The 18,177-nt window shown below is 52.1% G+C and overlaps 1 protein-coding gene across 1 annotated transcript in view; it reads left to right on the top strand.

The window, feature by feature from the left end:
• The first annotated feature begins 1,541 nt into the window (after window positions 1-1,541).
• The window catches only part of COLGALT1 (collagen beta(1-O)galactosyltransferase 1), a 25,274-nt gene continuing 8,638 nt past the window's right edge, over window positions 1,542-18,177 (top strand). The window contains exons 1-6 of the mRNA XM_017501255.2: window positions 1,542-1,917; window positions 4,868-4,978; window positions 5,910-6,027; window positions 14,173-14,307; window positions 15,427-15,631; window positions 17,164-17,283. Coding sequence (XP_017356744.1) covers window positions 1,658-1,917; window positions 4,868-4,978; window positions 5,910-6,027; window positions 14,173-14,307; window positions 15,427-15,631; window positions 17,164-17,283 — 949 coding nt within the window. The 5' untranslated portion in view covers window positions 1,542-1,657. The remainder of the gene's footprint in view (window positions 1,918-4,867; window positions 4,979-5,909; window positions 6,028-14,172; window positions 14,308-15,426; window positions 15,632-17,163; window positions 17,284-18,177) is intronic.

Raw genomic sequence — 18,177 nt, forward strand, 5'->3', positions numbered from 1 at the left:
CTGGGATTACAGGCACGCGCCACCATGCCCAGCTAATTTTTTGTAGTTTTAGTAGAGACGGGGTTTCACCATGTTGACCAGGATGGTCTTGATCTCTTGACCTCGTGATCCACCCACCTCAGCCTCCCAAAGTGCTGGGATTACAGGCGTGAGCCACCGCGCCCGGCCCTCTTTCTTTCTTTTTTGAGTCGGAGTGTAGCTCTTTTGCCAGGCTGGAGTACAGTAGTGCGACCTTGGGTCACTGCAACCTCTGCCTCCTGGGTTCAAGCGATTCTTCTGCCTCAGCCTTCCAAGTAGCTGGGACTACAGGTGGGCGCCACCACGCCCAGCTGAGTTTTGTATTATTAGTAGAGATGGGTTTCACCATCTTGGCCAGACTGTCTCGAACTCCCAAATACAAAATCAGCTGGTCGTGGTGGCAGGCGCCCGTAATCCCAGCTACTCCGGAGGCTGAGGCAAAAGAATCGCTTGAACCTGAGAGGCAGAAGTCTGATATCTCAGCAGTGGGCTGAGATCTCGCCATTGCACTCCAGCCTGGGCAACAGAGTGAGACTCCATTTCAAAAAAACAGAAAAAGAAAAAGAATTAAGTTGTAACCGGGGATGATGGCTCACTGGTAACCTCAGCACTTTGGGAGGTGGAGGTGGGAGGATTACTTGAGCCCAGGAGTTTGAGAACAGCCTGGGCAACATAGTGAGACCCCATCTCTACAAAACATTTAAAAATTGGTTGGGTGTGATGGAGTGAACTTGTAGTCCCAGCTACTTGGGAGACTGAGGCAAGGAGGATCAGTTGAGCCTGGGAGGTTGAGGCTGCAGTGAGCCATGATCATACCACTGCACTCTAGCCTGAGCCACAGAGCAAGACCCTCTCTGTGAAGACAAGAAAAAAAATGTTCAGATGTATTTTTTTTTTTTTGAGACGGAATTTCACTCCTGTTGCCGAGGCTGGAATGCAGTGGCACGATCTCAGCTCGCTGCAACCTCCGCCTCTAGGGCTCAAGCGATTCTCCTGCCTCAGCCTCCGGAGAAGCTGGGATTACAGGCGCGCATCATCACGCTCAGCTATTTTTTTGTATTTTTAGTAGACACGGGGTTTCACCATGTTGACCAGGCTGGTCTCGAACTCCTGACCTCAGGTGATCCGCACGCCTCTGCCTCCCAAAGTTCTAGGATTACAGGCGTGAGGTCCAGAACCAGGATGCCAAACCCACGTTGCAGCAGAGGAAACTGAGGCTCAGGTCTCTAGGGTCCCAAACCACGTCCTAAGTAGCCAAGCCCGCCTGGTGGCACAGCCTGGGTTTTATATTTGGCGAAGGTGGGGCGCATCAGGCTGAGGTTCGGGTGGTAGGAAGCGACCAGAGGAAGCGCGGGTTCCTAACCCTAAAGCTAACCCTAACTTCCCGTCCAAGCCCTCCCTCTTCAAGCGCTCTGTACCTTTAAGGATGATGCGGGGGCGGGGCGTCCTGGGTGGGGCTGCAGGTGACGTCACTCCGGGCTTTGAGTCTCTGAGAGCGTCTGGAGGCGGGGCCTGGACTTCACACCAGGCGCGCTCCTCCCCTTTAAGGCGCGCGGCCGGGCGGGGCCCTGAAGACTTTTTTTACCGTGCGGCCAGCGTCCTCCGGCAGAAAAACGACTTAAAGGAGACGCGTGGCGCTATGGCGGCGGCCCCACGCGCTGGACGGCGGCGCGGGAGGCCGCTCCCGGCGCTGCTGTTTCTGCTGCTGGTGCCACTGCCGCCGGGAGGCCCGCCGGGCGCGGACGCCTACTTTCCCGAGGAGCGCTGGAGCCCGGAGTCGCCCCTGCAGGCGCCGCGCGTGCTGATCGCGCTGTTGGCGCGAAACGCGGCCCATGCGCTGCACACCACGCTGGGCGCACTCGAGCGGCTGCGGCACCCGCGGGAGCGCACGGCGCTGTGGTGAGCCGAGCCCGCCGTCCCCATCGGGCGGGTCCCCGCGAGCTCCCTGCTGGCTGTCCCCTTAGGGGAGGGTCTACGCGTTCCCTGCCCGCTGTCCCCTTCGGGGCGGGTCTGAGATGCTTCCTGTTCGCTAACCCCATCGGGACGGTTCTACGCATGCCCCTGGGCGCTGCCCCAACCGGGAAGGGTCCACGTGTGCCCCTGCCTGCCGCCCCCATCGGGGCTGACCCACGGGTGCCCGCTGCCTGCTGTACTCCCATGAGGTGGGCCAGACACAGCCCTCCCACGTTAAGACAAGCGGGACCGAGTTCCTCCTGCTGCCCCTTTAGGGTGGGCTTCGGACCCTCCTGTCTGCTGGACCCTATTAGGGCAGATCTGGCCCCGCTGACTGGGGCTCTTTCCAGCTCCCTCTGAGACACGTACACCTCCGAAGAACGGAGCCCAGAGCACCCAGTGGGGCGTTTCCAGGGGCCACAGCTAACAGCCTTTCCGTGCCTGCTGCTGTTCTTAAGCTTGAACTCAGCTAGGCTCCAGGCCCCAATCAGACCCCTGCCCTGGGACCGGCGGTGTGTAGGGTCCAGGACCAGACGGCCCCGGAGTGGATGCTTTCTTGGGAGGGAATGGGGCAGAGCTCTGAGGAAGCCTGCAACTGGTGACCTCTCACTCCCCGCCTCAGTTTCCTCAAATGGAAAATGGTCCGGGCGCAGTGGCTCACGTACTAATCCTAGCCATTTGGTAGGCCAAGGTGGGCAGGTCACTTGAGCTCAGGAGTTCGACACCAGCCTTGCCAACATGGCAAAACCCCATCTCGAGAAAAAATTAGCCGGGTGCTGTGCCTTGTGGTCCCAGCTATTTGGGAGGCTGAGGCAGGAGAATCGCATGAGCCCAAGAGTTCAAGGCTGCAGTGAACTATGATTGCACCACTGCACTCCAGCCTGGGCTACAGAGTGAGACCCTGCCTCTAAAAAAAAAAAAGAAAAGAAAATGAGTGTATTAATTAATACAATTCTCGCTTTGGGTTTGTCTCTGAAGATTAACCAGTAATGGATGTGAAGCTGGTGTGTCTGACATGGGCTTAGTGCTGAGTGATTTTATTATTTTTATTATTATTAGTGTCATTGCTGGTGTTACTGTTAATTTATTGGGTAGAATTAGCTCTTGGCACTATGGTCAAACTAAACTCCCAAATGTCCCTTTTCCTTCCACCTCATTCACCAGTCTGGATAATCCAAATACACAGTTGGTACTTAACAAACGTTTGTTGAATGAATGAATGACTGTAGCCCACTGAGGTGGGTGTGGTTCAGAGGAGAGGATGAAGGAAGGCAGGGGAGGGGGGTTATGAGATATACTGGTTTTTTTTTTTTTTTTTTTTGAGACGGAGTCTTACTCTGTTTCCCAGGCTGGAGTGCAGTGGCTCCAGCAACTGCAATGATCTCGGCTCACTGCAACCTCCACCTCCCGGGTTCAAGTGATTCTCCTGCCTCAGCCTCCCGAGTAGCTGGAATTACAGGCTTGAGCCACCATGCCCAGCTAATTTTTGTACTTTTAGCAGAGACAGGGTTTCACCATTGCGGCCAGGCTGGTCTCGAATTCCTGATCTTGTGATCCACCCGCCTCGGCCTCCCAAAGTGCTGGTATTACAGGTGTGAGCCACTGCGCCCTGCTGAGGTATACTTCTGTTTTGATATACATTCATCACCTAGGCTGGAGTGCAGTGGCGCAATCCCGGCTCACTGCAACTTCCCTCTCCTGGGCTCAAGTGATTCAACTCCCTCAGCTTCCTGAGTAGATGGAACTACAGGCATACACCACTGCACCGGCTAATTTTTGTATTTTTTCTGGAGACAGGGTTTTGCCATATTGACTAGGCTGGTCTTGAACTCCCGAGCTCAAGTGATCTGCCGGCCTCAGCCTCCCGAAGTGCCGGTATTACAGGCCTGAGCCACCACGCCCCGCCAACATTTGTGGGCGTGAGCTACTGTGCCCAGCTGGTTTATGATAGATACATTTTATTTTTAAAATGATTTATCATTTTTTGAGACAGAGCTTATAATATTTATAATAAATATTATTTTTCTTTTTTGAGACAGAGTTTCGCTCTTGTTGCCCAGGCTGGATTGCAATGGCACAATCTTGACCCTCCCAGATTCAAGTGATTCTCCCACCTCAGCCTCCCAGGTAGCTGGGATTACAGGCATGCACCACCAAGCCTGGCTAATTTTGTATTTTTAGTAGAGACCGGGTTTCTCCATGTTTGTCAGCTGGTCTTGAACAACCAACCTTAGGTGATCTGCCCACCTCGGCCTCCCAAAGTGCTGGGATTACAGGCGTGAGCCACCACGCCAGACCTATTTATTTATTTTTTGAGACGGAGTCTTGCTCTGTCGCCCAGGCTGGAGTGAAGTGGTGTGATCTTGGCTCACTGCAACCTCCACCTCCCGGGTTCAAGTGATTCTCCTGCCTCAGCCTCCCAAGTAGCTGGGATTATAGGTGCCCACCACCATGCCTGGCTACTTTTTGAATTTTTAGTAGAGACAGGGTTTTGCCGTGCTGGCCGGGCTGGTCTCAGACTCCTGACCTCAGGTGATCCACCTGCCTCAGCCTCCTGAAGTGTTGGGGTGACAGGCGTGAGCCATTGTACCCGGCCTGATATATATGTTTAAAAAGTTAAGCTACACATATTTGTTAGTGAATGTGGTTTGCACGATCCTAGAAGCTTAGTAATAAACCCGCCAATCACTAATGTATCTTTACTTCCCAGTAAACTGGGTCCTGTTCTTACCCCCGTGTTACCGATGAGGAAACTGACATGGAAACAGGGAAGTGTCCTGTCCGGGGCTACATACCTGGTGGGAGGCCAATCGGGATTTGGACCTTGACTGGCCTTGCTGCTGCCTGGTCCTGCCTCAGTCTTGCCAACTGCACTGCCTGACCCCTCTCCCTGCAGGGTGGCCACGGATCACAACGTGGACAACACGTCAACTGTGCTGCGGGAGTGGCTGGTGGCGGTGAAGAGTTTGTACCATTCCGTGGAGTGGCGGCCAGCGGAGGAGCCCAGGTGAGCGCTTTTCCCTGCTCCTGGTCTGACTGTGCCTCTGCTCACACACCCTCCATTGTCCCCGGACAGAACTACAGGTCCTGGGTTCCTCTCTCTCCCTCAGCTTCACAAATGGGCCATAATCCTCCCGCCAGACCTTTGTCCAAGCTGTTCCCACACTAGAATTCCTACACTCCCTTTTTCTTCTGGCCACGCCCACTGCTTTGTTCCCAGCCACGCCCACTGCTTTGTTCCCAGCCACGCCCACTGCTTTGTTCCCCGCCTCAGCGACTCAGTCTTGGTCCCAGCACTGGCTCTGCTGTTTAGCTGCCCCTGAGGCCCTGGGCAGCATGAACTACTCCCTGCCCCTCCACCACCTAGTTCCTTTATGGGCTTTTTTTTTTTTTTTTTTGAGACAGGGCCTTTACTCCGTCACCCAGGCTGGAGTGCAGTAGAGTGAACGCGGCTTACTGTAGCCTTCACCTCCTGGGCTCAAGCCATCCTCCCGCCTCAGCCTCCTGAGTAGCTGGGACTACAGGGACATGTAGTCATGGCCAGCTAAATGTTTTTGTAGTTTTTGTAGAGATAGGGTCTCACTGCATTGCCCCGGCTGGTCTTGAAGCACTGGCCTCAAGTGATCCTCTCACCTCTGCCTCCCAAAGTGCTGGGATCGCAGGCGTGGGCCACTGCACTGGGCCCCACTCGAGCGTCTTTCCTTTCCTCCAGTGTGCCTCGGGCTTTCTTCCCTCCAGCCCTTAGCACAGGCTGTGCCTCCAGCGAGGGACATTCTCCCCACTTCCCTTTTCTCCTCGTTTCCTTTTTCCCCCACTCAGATGAGCTTACATGTCCCCTTCTCCAGGAAGCTCTCTCTGATTAACCCGAAGGCAGCTCAGGCCCTCACTGGGCTTTGATAGTATCTTGTGCTGTCCACATCACAGCTGCCTCTCCGCAGATTCTACCCGGACGAGGAGGGCCCCAAACACTGGTCTGACTCACGCTACGAGCATATCATGAAATTGCGCCAGGCAGCCCTGAAATCAGCTCGAGACATGTGGGCTGATTACATCCTGGTAAGTTTCTCAGCCGGCTGGCTGTGGATCACAGGCAGGTCTGGGTGTCCCCAGGGAAGGTGGAGCAGCAGGATACCGGAACCATCCTTAACCTCATTTTGCAGAAGGGTAAACTGAGGCTTAGGGAGGGGAGGTGAGTTGCTCGAGGTGCCACAGTTGGTGAGAGGAGGAAGAGCTAGGATTCATTTGATCCTCAGCACTAGGAATGAATGGGCTTTTCTGTCCCCAGCTGTCCCCTGTGTTTGGACACTTGGGTTAAGTCCATTTAAAAAAAATTTTTTTTTTTGAGATGGAGTCTTGCTCTCGTGCCCAGGCTGGAGTGAGGTGGCACAGTCTCGGCTCACCGCAACCTCTGCCTCCCGGGTTCAAGCTGTTCTGCTGCCTCAGCCTCCGGAGTAGCTGGGACCACAGGAACCCATCACCATGCCTGGCTAATTTTTTAGTTTTATTTTTATAGAGGCCAGGCATGGTGGCTTTCCATCCCAGCACTTTGGGAGGCCAAGGTAGGTGGATCACTTGAGGTCAGGGTTCGAGACCAGCCTGGTCAACATGGTGAGACCCCCGTCTCTACTAAAAATACAAAAATTAGCTGGATGTGGTGCAGGTGCCTGTAATCCCAGCTACTTGGGAGTCTGAGGCAGGAGAACCGCGTGAACCCGGGAGGCAGAGGTTGCAGTGAGCCAGGATCATGCCATTGCACTCCAGCGTGGGTGACACAGTGAGACTCTTATCTCAAAAATAAATTAATTAATTAGACTTTTTTAAAAAATAAAAAATAGGCCAGGCCCAGTGGCTCATGCCTGTAATCCTAGCACTTTGGTAGGCTGAGGTGGGTGGATTACCTGAGTTCAGGAGTTCAAGACTAGCCTGGGCAACACGGCGAAACCCTGTCTCTACTAAAATACAAAAAATTAGCCAGGCGTGGCAGTGTGCGCCTGTATTCCCAGCTACTCCAGAGGCTGAGGCAGGAGAATTGCTTGAACCTGGGAAGCAGAGGTTGCGGTGAGCTGAGACCATGCCACTGCACTCCAGCTTGGGTGACAGTGTGACACTCCATCTCTAAAAAAAGGAAAAGGAAAAGAAAAGAAAGAAAAAATACGTTTTTGTAGAGACTGGGTCTTGCTATGTTGCCCAGGCTGGCCTCTAGCTCCTGGGCTCAAGTGATCCTCTTGCCTTGGCCGCCCAAAGTGCTGGGATTAGAGGCGTGGGCCACTGCGCCTGACTGGTCACCTCTGTTTTTATCACCATCATATATAATGGTCAAACCTTTGGATCACTTCCAAGAAGCAGGAGGATGGGGTCCGGGGCTGAGGGGTGGTGGCCACACTGAACTGCTGAGGCCTGAGTTGCACTTCCTCCTCCTGCGGGGACATTGTCTCATGGGGAAGGGAACAATTGGGTCTTCTTATTTGTTATGTTGTTCTTTTTTTTTTTGAGTCGGAGTTTCGCTCTTGTTACCCAGGCTGGAGTGCAATGGCGCAATCTCGGCTCACCGCAACCTCTGCTTCCTGGGTTCAGGCAATTCTCCTGCCTCAGCCTCCTGAGTAGCTGGGATTACAGGCACGCGCCACCATGCCCAGCTAATTTTTTGTAGTTTTAGTAGAGACGGGGTTTCACCATGTTGACCAGGATGGTCTCGATCTCTTGACCTCGTGATCCACCCGCCTCGGCCTCCCAAAGTGCTGGGATTACAGGCTTGAGCCACCGCGCCCGGCCATATGTTGTTGTTGAGCCGATATTGTGCCACTGCACTCCAACCTGGGCCACAGAATGAGACTGTCTCTCAAAAGAAAAGACCTATTGATTGAATGTTACTATGATTTCTTTAATTGATTATAAACTTATGGAGCACAAGTGTAATTCTGTTATACGCATAGATTGTGAAGTGGTGAAGTCAGAGATTTCAGGGCATCCGTCTCCCAAATAATAGACATTGAACTCATTAAGCAATTTTCTTTTCTTTTTTTTTTTTTTGAGATGGAATCTTGCCCTGTCGCCAGGCTGGAGTGCAGTGGCGCAATCTCGGCTCCGTGCAACTTCCAACTCCCTGGTTCAAGCGATTCTCCTTCCTCAGCCTCCCGAGCAGCTGGGATGACAGGCCCCTGCCATCACACCCGGCTGATTTTTGCATTTTTAGTGCAGTTGGGGTTTCACCATGTTGGCCAGGGTGGTCTCAGAAGACCTGACCTTAGGTAATCCGGCCACCTCTGCCTCCCAAAGTGCTGGGATTACAGGCGTGAGCCGCTGTGCCCGGCCCATCTCTTTAAAAAACAAAACAAAACAAAAAAAAAAAACAGAAAAGAAAAGAAAGGATTGAAGTGTGCAAAGTGATATGAGGCGGTGGCGGCTGGAGGTCCGCGTACACAGGCGGGGGTTGGGGGGGCGCTTGGAGGGAATGAGGAGCCATGGAGAGTTCATGAGCGGGGGAGGTCGGTGTTCTGATTTATGATTTTCAGAAGCCACTGTGGGCCAGGCGCGGTGGCGCACGCATGCAATCCCAGCACTTTGAGAGGCTGAGGCAAGTGGATTACTTGAGTTCAGGAGTTTGAGACCAGCCAGGCCTACGTGGTGAAACCCCATCTCTACTAAAATACAAAAATTAGCTGGGCGTGGTGGCACGTGCCTTGTCACCCCAGCTACTCGGGAGGCTGAGGCAGGAGAATCGCTTGAACCCGGGAGGGAGAGGTTGCAGTGAGCTGAGATGGTGCCACTGTGCTCCAGCCTGGGCAACGGAGTGAGACTCTGTCTCAAAAATAATAATTTTAAAAAGCCACTGTGGCTGCTGTGGGTAGCAGGAGGTGGGAGTAGAGGCCAGAGCGGCGTGCCAGCAATTGATGGATGAGCCTGTGTGGGGCGGGGCCGTGGAGAAAGGCAGGGGTTCAGGATGCATCTCGAGGTGACAGGGATAGGCTCTGCTTTGGGACTGGATGTCAGGGTGCTGGGGCGGGGACAGCGCCATGCCTGGGAGGAGGGTGGAGCTCCTGAGGAGACCCTTTGGCTTGGTGCCTTATCAGACCATTTTATAGGTGAGGAAACAGTGGGAGGGGACTCACTTTGGTGGGGTCTCAGAACTGGCAAGGCAGAAAGGTGGATCTGGAGCGTTCCAGAGCCTTCTGGCACAAAGCTGCCTTGTCCTGCCTCTTGGATTTTGCCTTTGTGGTTTGAGGTTGCCTGCCTTTAGCTTTTTTCCCCCTCAGCACACCGGGTGGAGCTCAAACTGCTGGTTCAAAACTCAAAAATGTCTTTTAACACAATTTTTTTTTTTTTTTTTTTTTTTTGAGACAGAGTTTCCCTCTGTCACCCAGGCTGGAGTGCAGTGGCGTGATCTCGGCTCACTGCAACCTCCATCTTTGGGTTCAAGCAATTCTCCTGCCTCAGCCTCCTGAGTAGCTGGGATTACAGGCATGTCCCACCACGCCCAGCTAATTTTGTATTTTTAGTAGAGACCAGGTTTCTCCATGTTGGTCAGGCTGGTCTCGAACTCCCGACCTCAGGTGATCCGCCCGCCTCAGCCTCCCAAGTGCTGGGATTACAGGTGTGAACCACCATGCCCGGCCCTAATGTTTTAAAATGAATATTTGGAGGGCCCCTTTCTCTTTTTACAAAAGCTATGGATGTTACTTGTAGAAAAAAAAAATAATAAAAATATACGGGCCAGGTGTGGCTCACACCTATAATCCCAGCTCTTTTGGAGGCCAAGGCTAGAGGATCATTTGAGGTCAGGAATTCAAAAGCAGCCTGGGCAACATAGTGAGACCCCATATCTACAAAAAGTAAAAAAAGAAAAAATTAGTCAGGTGTACTGGTGTGTGTCTGTAGTCCCAGCTAATTGGGAGGCTGCAGTGAACCATGATTGTGTCACTGTACTCCAGCCTGGGTGACAGAGCGAGACCTTTTCTTAGGTTTCATGTGTGTGTGTGTGTATGTGTGTGTACGTATATACATGTGTGTATGTATATATATAGATATATATGAAGTTTAAGAACGAAAAACATCTACTTTTTTTTTTTTTGAGACGGAGTCTCACTTTGTCACCCAGGCTGACATACAGTGGCATGATCTCAGCTCACGGCAACCTCTGCCTTCTGGATTCAAGCTGTTTTCCTGCCTCAGCCTCTGAAGTAGCTGGGGTTACAAGCACCCACCACCATGCCCAGCTAATTTTTTGTATTTTTAGTAGAGATGGGGTTTTGCCATGTTGGCCAGGCTGGTCTCAAACTCCTGACTTCAAATGATCTGCCTCAGCCTCCCAAAGTGCTGAGATTACAGGCGTGTGCCACTGTGCCCGGCCAGCATCTAAATTTTAATTGTGTCTCTTGGAGAGATTCACTTTCTCCTATTTCTCAGTTGTTTTAATGGAAGTCAGTTCATATAACATAAAATCATTTTGAAGTATGTAGTTCAGTGGCATTTAGTATATTTATTTGTTTTGCGACCACCACCTCTAATTCTGAAACACTTTCATCCCCCGAAGGAAAACCCCGACCCCATCAGCAGTCACTCCGCATTCTCCCCTAGCTCCTGGCAGCCACTCATCTGTTTCCTGTCTATGGATTTGCCTGTTCTGGGCGTTTCAGATCAATGGAATCTCACACTATGTGGCGTTTTGTGTCTGGTTTCTCTCACTCAGCATCGCGTGTTCAGGGTTCATTGCAGCATGGATCAGTGCTTCCTTCCTTTTCATGGCTGAATCTCATTCCATTGCCCGGTGGACCACATTGTGTTGATCCACTCATCCGTTGATGGACACTTCAGTCGCTTCCACCTTTTTGGCTGTTGAGATCCTTTTTTTTTTTTTTTGAGTTAGAGTGTCGCTCTGTCGCCCAGGCTGCAGTGCGGTGGCGCAATCTCGGCTCACTGCAACTTCTGCCCCCTGGTTTCAAGTGATTCTCCTGCCTAAGTCTCCAGAGTAGCTGAGATTATAGGCGTGCGTCACCATGTCCAGCTAATTTTTTTTTTTTTTTTGTATTTTTAGTAGAGATGGGGTTTCACCATGTTGCCCAGGCTGGTCTCGAACTCTTGACCTCATGTGATCTGCCTACCTTGGCCTCCCAAAGTGCTGGGATTACAGGCATGAGGCACTGCATCCTGCCTGGCTGTTGGGATTTTGACATGAACATAGGTATACAAAAACCTGTTTGAATTATCCGGGCGTGGTGGTACTCGCCTGTAATCCCAGCTACTCAGGAGGCTGAGGCAGGAGCATCACTTGAACCCAGGGGGTGTAGGTTGCAGTGAGCCGAGATCACACGCCACTGCACTTTAGCCTGGGTGACAGAGCAAGACTCTGTCTCAAAAACAAACACCAAAGACCTGTTTGCGTCCTTGCTCTCAGTTCTCTTGGCTCATACCTAGGAATGGGATTCCTGGATCATGTAGTCATTCTATGTTTAGCTTTTTGAGGAACTCTGCCACACTGATCTGGCTGTTTGTTCTGAATCAATATGAAAAGGTCACAGATTCAAACATCCAGAGGGACCGGATGGGGGATGTAACATGACCACAGGGCTTGTCCTAAGACGCAACCACGTCCCCTCTGCTACTGAAGGTTTCCACGTGGAAATGGTATTCCCAGGTCACTGGGAAATGCTGGGGTTCTAGTTTTTGTTGTGGTTCATGGCAGTGGATCGAAATATTCCAAACGAGGCTGCATGGGTGACAAAGCATGTCTGTGGACCAAGAGTAAAGGAAAAAGAATCCAGGCCAGGTGTGGTGGCTCACGCCTGTAATCCCAGCACTTTGGGAGGCCAAGGCAGGTGTATCACTTGAGATCAAGAGTTCAAGATCAGCCTGGCCAACATGGTGAAACCCCATCTCTACCAAAAAATACAAAAATTAGCCTGGCGTGGTGGCACGTGTCTGTAATCCCGGCTACTCGGGAGGCTGAGACGGGAGAATCGCTTGAACATGGGAGGTGGAGGTTGCAGTGAGCCAAGATTACGTCATTGCACTCCAGCCTGGGCGACAGAGCAAGACTTGATCTCAAAAAGAAAACACACACACACACACACACACACACACACACACACACAACCAACAAAACACGAAAACCTTCTAGTAGTTTTGTGATATATTGTGACTTCTGTGTCTTTACATCCAGGTAGAGGGGAACGTCTGGATCTAATCATTTTCTATATGTGATTTTCTTTGTGTATATATATATTTTAATTTTAGGCCAGGCGCAGTGGCTCACACCTGTAATCCCAGCACATTGGTAGGCTGAGGTGGGAGGGTCGCTTGAGCCCAGGAGTTAAAAATCACCCTAGGCAACGTAGAGGGACCGTATCTCTACAAAAATTATAACAAAAATAAAAGAATTATCCGGGTATGGTGACCCATGCCTGTACTCTTGTAACCGGGTGTTCAGGTCCTCGGCCCTCCCTGCCCCAGGCATGGGGAAAGAGGCCTCTAAGGTCCCAGATGGAGACATGAAAGAACGCAGGTCGGCTTGTCACGGGGAAGTTCTTGCCTTTGAAACCACGCCCCTTGTGGACCCGGAAGGAGAAGTTAACACATTGCCTCACTCTCAGCTACTTGGGAGGCTGAGATGAGAGGATCAGTTGACCCCAGAAGTTCCAGGCTGCGATGGGCTACAATTACACCACTGCACTCCAGCCTGGGTGACAGAGCAAGACGCTATCCCTTTAAAAAAAATCAGCCAGGTGCGGTGGCTCACGCCTGTAATCCCAGCACTTTGGGAGGCCAAGGCGGGAGTATCTTCTGAAGTCAAGAGTTCGAGATCAGCCTAACCAACATGGAGAAACCCCATCTCTATTTGCAGGGTCCAGCCCTGGAGTGTCTAGTGGGTGTTCTTTTGAGTGCGGAGGCGTTAGATCGCAGGAAAGAAAGACACAAGACACAGATAAGAGAACTCAGCTGGGCCCAGGGGACCGCTACCACCAAGGCACGGAGTCCAGGAGTGGCCCCGAATGCCTGGACGCGCTGACACTTATTGTATACAAGGCAGGGGGCGGGGTAAGGAGAGTGACTCATCTGACGTGATTGATAGGGTCCAGCAAATCACGTGCTTACAGTTCAGGGGCCCCTCCCTTTCAGGTAGCCCAGGAGAGGAGGCACATCCCTACGTCAGCATCCTTCTAAGCACTTATCAGAAAGATCAGAGGCTTTTAGGATTCCCCTGCTGTTACTTCTCACAAGTTCTACGAACCTAAAAGGAGAGCCAGGTGGGAAAGCGGAACTTGAAAGTGGACAAGGATGGTGGCCATGGGAGCACAGCACCACAGAGGCGTTTAAGCCCCTGGATGTCTGCGGGCTGGCCCTCAGGAGCCGGGCAGAGCAGAGTTCTCTGAACTCCCCAGTGAAAGGGAAACTCCCCTCACGGCCTGCTAAGTAACGGGCGCCTCCCCAGGCGCTGGCGCCACCGCAAGGCATTTACTCTCATCTCCTGATCACTTCTCACAATTTCCCTTCAGTTCCTAGTTATATTTCACCCGATTATGTCTATACTATAAAACTAAAATCATTCTGTGCTGTAATACTAAAGCAAATATTGATAAAGAATCATGACTTAATAGGATGGATTATATAATTGATTATGTGATTGTTTCTAAATATATTTGGGATCATTGCTAAAAGTAATCAGTTATTGATTATGCTGAGACAGATTGTGCCTTCAGTCTGTTGCCTTGGCACCTGGGCAACTTTCTCCCCACATCTACTAAAAATACAAAATTAGCCAGATGTGGTGGCGCATGCCTGTAGTCACAGCTACTGGGGAGGCTGAGGCAGGAGAATCGCTTCAACCCAGGAGGCGGAGGTTGCAGTGAGCTGAGATCACGCCACTGCACTCCAGTCTGGGTGACAGAGCAACACTGTCTCAAAAGAAAAAAAAAAGGTTTTGCTACCTTCTTGCTCATTGGTTGTTCATCCACTTCTCAGGGCTAGCTCAGTGCCTAGAATTTTCTTTGAAGGAACTCAAGACCTTTGCTTTATTTCCATGATCCAGGGTATCCTGCAGGCCCCCAAGATGGGGTCCTTGCTCCATTTCAGCCAGTGTGGGGGGTACTTCCAGAGGTCTTTGTCAGCCCCCCAGGGCTCTGGCCTTTGCCCCAGCTGTTCCGAGCAGTAGCCTGACCTGGGGTTACTCCAGCCGCCCATGCTGATGCCATGTGGGGCGTTTTGCAGTTCGTAGACGCAGACAACCTGATCCTTAACCCTGATACGCTGAACCTGCTAATCGCTGAGAACAAGACGGTGGTCGCCCCCATGCTGGATTCCCGGGCTGCATATTCCAACTTCTGGTGTGGAATGACTTCTCAGGTAGAGTGAGGGCCTGGGGACTGGGGGGACTGGGCTGAGCAGGTGGGTGCCATGGCTGGAGTGTAACTTACCATTATAGCCTTGTGGGGAGTGTTTTACAAAAATCATGATGGAAGCTGGGTGTGGTGGTTCACACCTGTAATCCCAGCACTTTGGGAGGCCGAGGCAGGCGGATCACCTGAGCTCAGGTGTTTGAGACCACCCTGGGCAACACGGTGAAACCCTGTCTCTACTAAAATACAAAAAATTAGCCAGGCATGGTAACTGGTGCCTGTCCTCAGCCACTCGGGAGGCTGAAGCACGAGAATCCCTTGAACCCGGGAGGCGAAGGTTGCAGTGAGCCGAGATGGTGCCCCGGCACTCCAGCCTGGGTGACAGGTGACAGAGTCAGACTTGGTCTCAACCAAACAAAATAAAACCTCAGGGTAATCTTTAAACAGCCCCCCGAGGGCAGCTGGGGGTGAAGCATAGAGGTCTTAAATTGTCCCCCATGCTCCTATTTCGGAGGTGGAAACAGAAACACAGAGAGGAAGTGACTTGCCTAAACTCACACAGCTAGAAAGTGGTGGTGTCAGGATGGGACTTCAGGTATGGCTTGATCCAGGTGTTCAGATAACTGTCTTTCCCCATTTCTTGGGTGGCTTCATTCTTAGTTGGCTTGAGAGTGACCCCAGCCGCATCCAGCCGTCATCCACTGTGATTGGGCCATCTCTAGTCTCCTCCGTACGCCACCTCTGAACTCATTACTGAAGCTGGGAAAATACAAGGCTCTTTCTTTTTTTGGGGGGGATGGAGTCCCTCTGTGTCTCCCAGGCTGGAGTGCAGTGGTGTGATCTCAGCTCACTGCAACCTCCGTCTTCCGGGTTCAAACGGTTCTCCTGCCTCCACCTCCTAAAGTGCTGGGATTGCAGGCATGAGCCACCATGCCAGGCCAAGGCTCTTTGCTCTTGGCCCAGCCTGGCCGCAGATCCCACACTGGGCTTGAGTCTGGGTTTCTGGGGCCACAGGCACACACCGTTGTGCCCAGCTCTCTACCTGGTCCTGTTCCGTGTCTCCCACTAGTGCCTCCATCCTCACCTTTCGAGACCCCCATGCAGAACTCTGCCTCTCGCCCCGCAGGGCTACTACAAGCGCACCCCTGCCTATATCCCCATCCGCAAGCGAGACCGCCAGGGCTGCTTTGCGGTTCCCATGGTGCACTCGACCTTCCTGATCGACCTGCGGAAGGCGGCGTCCAGGAACCTGGCCTTCTACCCGCCCCACCCCGACTACACCTGGTCGTTTGACGACATCATCGTCTTCGCCTTCTCCTGCAAGCAGGCAGGTACGTACATGAATGGTCTGCCGGCCGGGCATGGTGGCTCACGCCTGTAATCCCAGCACTTTGGGAGACCGAGGCGGGCAGATCACAAGGTCAGGAGTTCGAGAACTGCCTGGCCAACATAGTGAAACCCCGTCTCTACTGAAAATACAAAAATGAGCCTGGTGTGTCTGGTGCCTGTAATCCCAGCTACTTGGGAGGCTGAGGAGGAGAATTGCTTGAACCCGAGAGGCAGAGGCTGCTGTGAGCTGAGATCGTGACATTACACTCCAGCTTGAGCAACAGTGTGAGAGTCCATCTCAAAAAAAAAAACCAGAAAATCTATTGGTTGGTCAAGTGAAGTGGCTTATGCCTGTAATCCCAGCTAAGGTGGATAGATCATTTGAGGTCAGGAGTTTGAGACCATCCTGGCCAACATGGTGAAACCCCATCTCTACTAAAAATACAAAAATTAGTCGGGCATGGTGGAGCACGCTTGTAATCACAGCTACTAGGGAGGCTGAGGTGGGAGGATCACTTGAATCTGGGAGGCGGAGGTTGCAGTGAGCCGAGATCGCACCCCTGCACTCCAGCCTAGGAGACACAGTGAGATTCTGTCTCAAGAAAAAGAGATCTATTAATTGAATGTTACTATTATTTTTTACTTTATATAAACTTATAGAGCACAAGTGTATTTTTATTACATGTATAGATTGTGAAGTGGTGAAGGCAGAGATTTTGGGGCATCCATCCACCAAATAATATACATTGAACCCTTTACACAATTTTCTTTTCTTTTTTTTATTATTTTGAGACAGAGTTTCGCTCTTGTCGTCCAGCCTGGAGTGCAGTGGTGCAATCTCAGCTCACCACAACCTCTGCCTCCCAGATTCAAGCGATTTTCCTGCCTCAGCCTCCCGAGTAGCTGGGATTACAGGCGTGCGCCATCACCCCCGGCTCAGTTTTGTACTTATAGTAGAGACAGGGTTTCTCCTTGTTGGCCAGGATGGTCTCAAACTCCTGACCTCAAGTGATCCGCCCACCTCAGCCTCCCATAGTGTTGGGATTACAGGCGTGAGCCACTGCGCCTGGCCAATTCTCCTGATTTCTACAGCCGAGCACATATTAATTGTTTAATTTGGAAGGCTGGTGTTTAAAGAGACAGACAGCCTCATGTTGACTTGTTAACTGGAAACCAGAGGTCGGCAAACTGACCCACGGGCCAAACCCCGCCCACTGATAGCTTTTATACCACCACAAGCTAACAACAGTTTTCATGTTTTATTTTTATTTTTATTGTTTTAGAGACACGGTCTCACTCTGTCACTCAGCCTGAAGTGATCCACCCACCTGGGCTTCCCAAAGTGCTGGGGTTACAGGCATGAGCCACCGCGCCTGGCCGAGATGAGGTCTCGCCCTCTGTTGCCCAGGCTGGTCTCAAACACCCAACCTCAAGTGGTCCTCCCGCCTTGGCCTCCTGAAGCCCTGGATGGAAGGTGTGAGGCACTGGGCCTGACCCGTTTTCACGTTTGTCTGTTGCTTCCCTGCCCACGCAGAGGTACAGATGTATGTGTGCAACAAGGAGGAATACGGCTTCCTGCCGGTGCCGCTGCGCGCCCACAGCACCCTCCAGGATGAGGCCGAGAGCTTCATGCATGTGCAGCTGGAGGTCATGGGTGAGTCTGCCCACACGCTGCCCTGGGAGGGGCTGGGTTGCTCCCCTTTCACTGATGTCTCGAATCCATCCTTTGAGCACTGATTGAGTGCCAGACAGATGCCGATCCCTGTGGGGGCTGCTGGGTGCAAGGGCACGTGAGAATGAGGTGGAGGATTGTCCCTGTTCTCAGAGTGCTGGTTTCCAGGCAGCTGTACACAGCCTGCTCGGGGTTGTCGGGTGGGCTTCCTGGAGGAGATGGCATTAAGGAGCAGGGTGAGTAGTTAGTTCACCAGAAAGGGGATTGCAGCAGGAGGTGGGCAAAGGCCGAGAGGCTGGAAGGGACATGAACTTGAGGAACAGGCAAGGTCAGTGAGCCCCTGGGGTTGGTAGCCAGGGCCAGGGTAGATGGCCTCAGAGACCAGGCTGAGAAAGGGACCTTCCCCCTGAGGATGGTCAGGAGCTAGGGAGGGTGTGGAAGCTGAGAGGATGGCAGGTTTTCACTAAAGAACTGCATGTAGGCCGGGTGTGGCGGCTCACACCTGTAATTCCAGCACTTTGGGAGGCCAAAGTGAGGATTGCTTGAGCCCAGGGGTTCAAGATCAGGCGGGCAACATAGCAAGACCCCATCTCTATATAAAAAAATTTTTTTTGAATTAGCCAGACATGGTGGTACATGCCTGTAGTCCTAACTACTCAGGAGGCTGAGGTGGGAGAATCCCTTGAGCCCAGGAGTTGGAGGTCGCAGTGAGCCATAATTGTGCCACTGCAATGCAGCCTGAGCAATGGAGTAAGACTTTGTCTCAATCAATCAATCAATTTCCCAGCTCTTTGAGAGGTCAAGACAGGCGGATCCCTGGAGCCCAGTAGTTTAGTTTGAGAACAGCGTGGGCAATGTGGTCAAACCCTGTCTCTA

Source organism: Cebus imitator, unplaced genomic scaffold (assembly GCF_001604975.1).
Source record: "Cebus imitator isolate Cc_AM_T3 unplaced genomic scaffold, Cebus_imitator-1.0 Scaffold280, whole genome shotgun sequence".
NCBI classification, from domain to species: Eukaryota; Metazoa; Chordata; class Mammalia; order Primates; family Cebidae; genus Cebus; species Cebus imitator.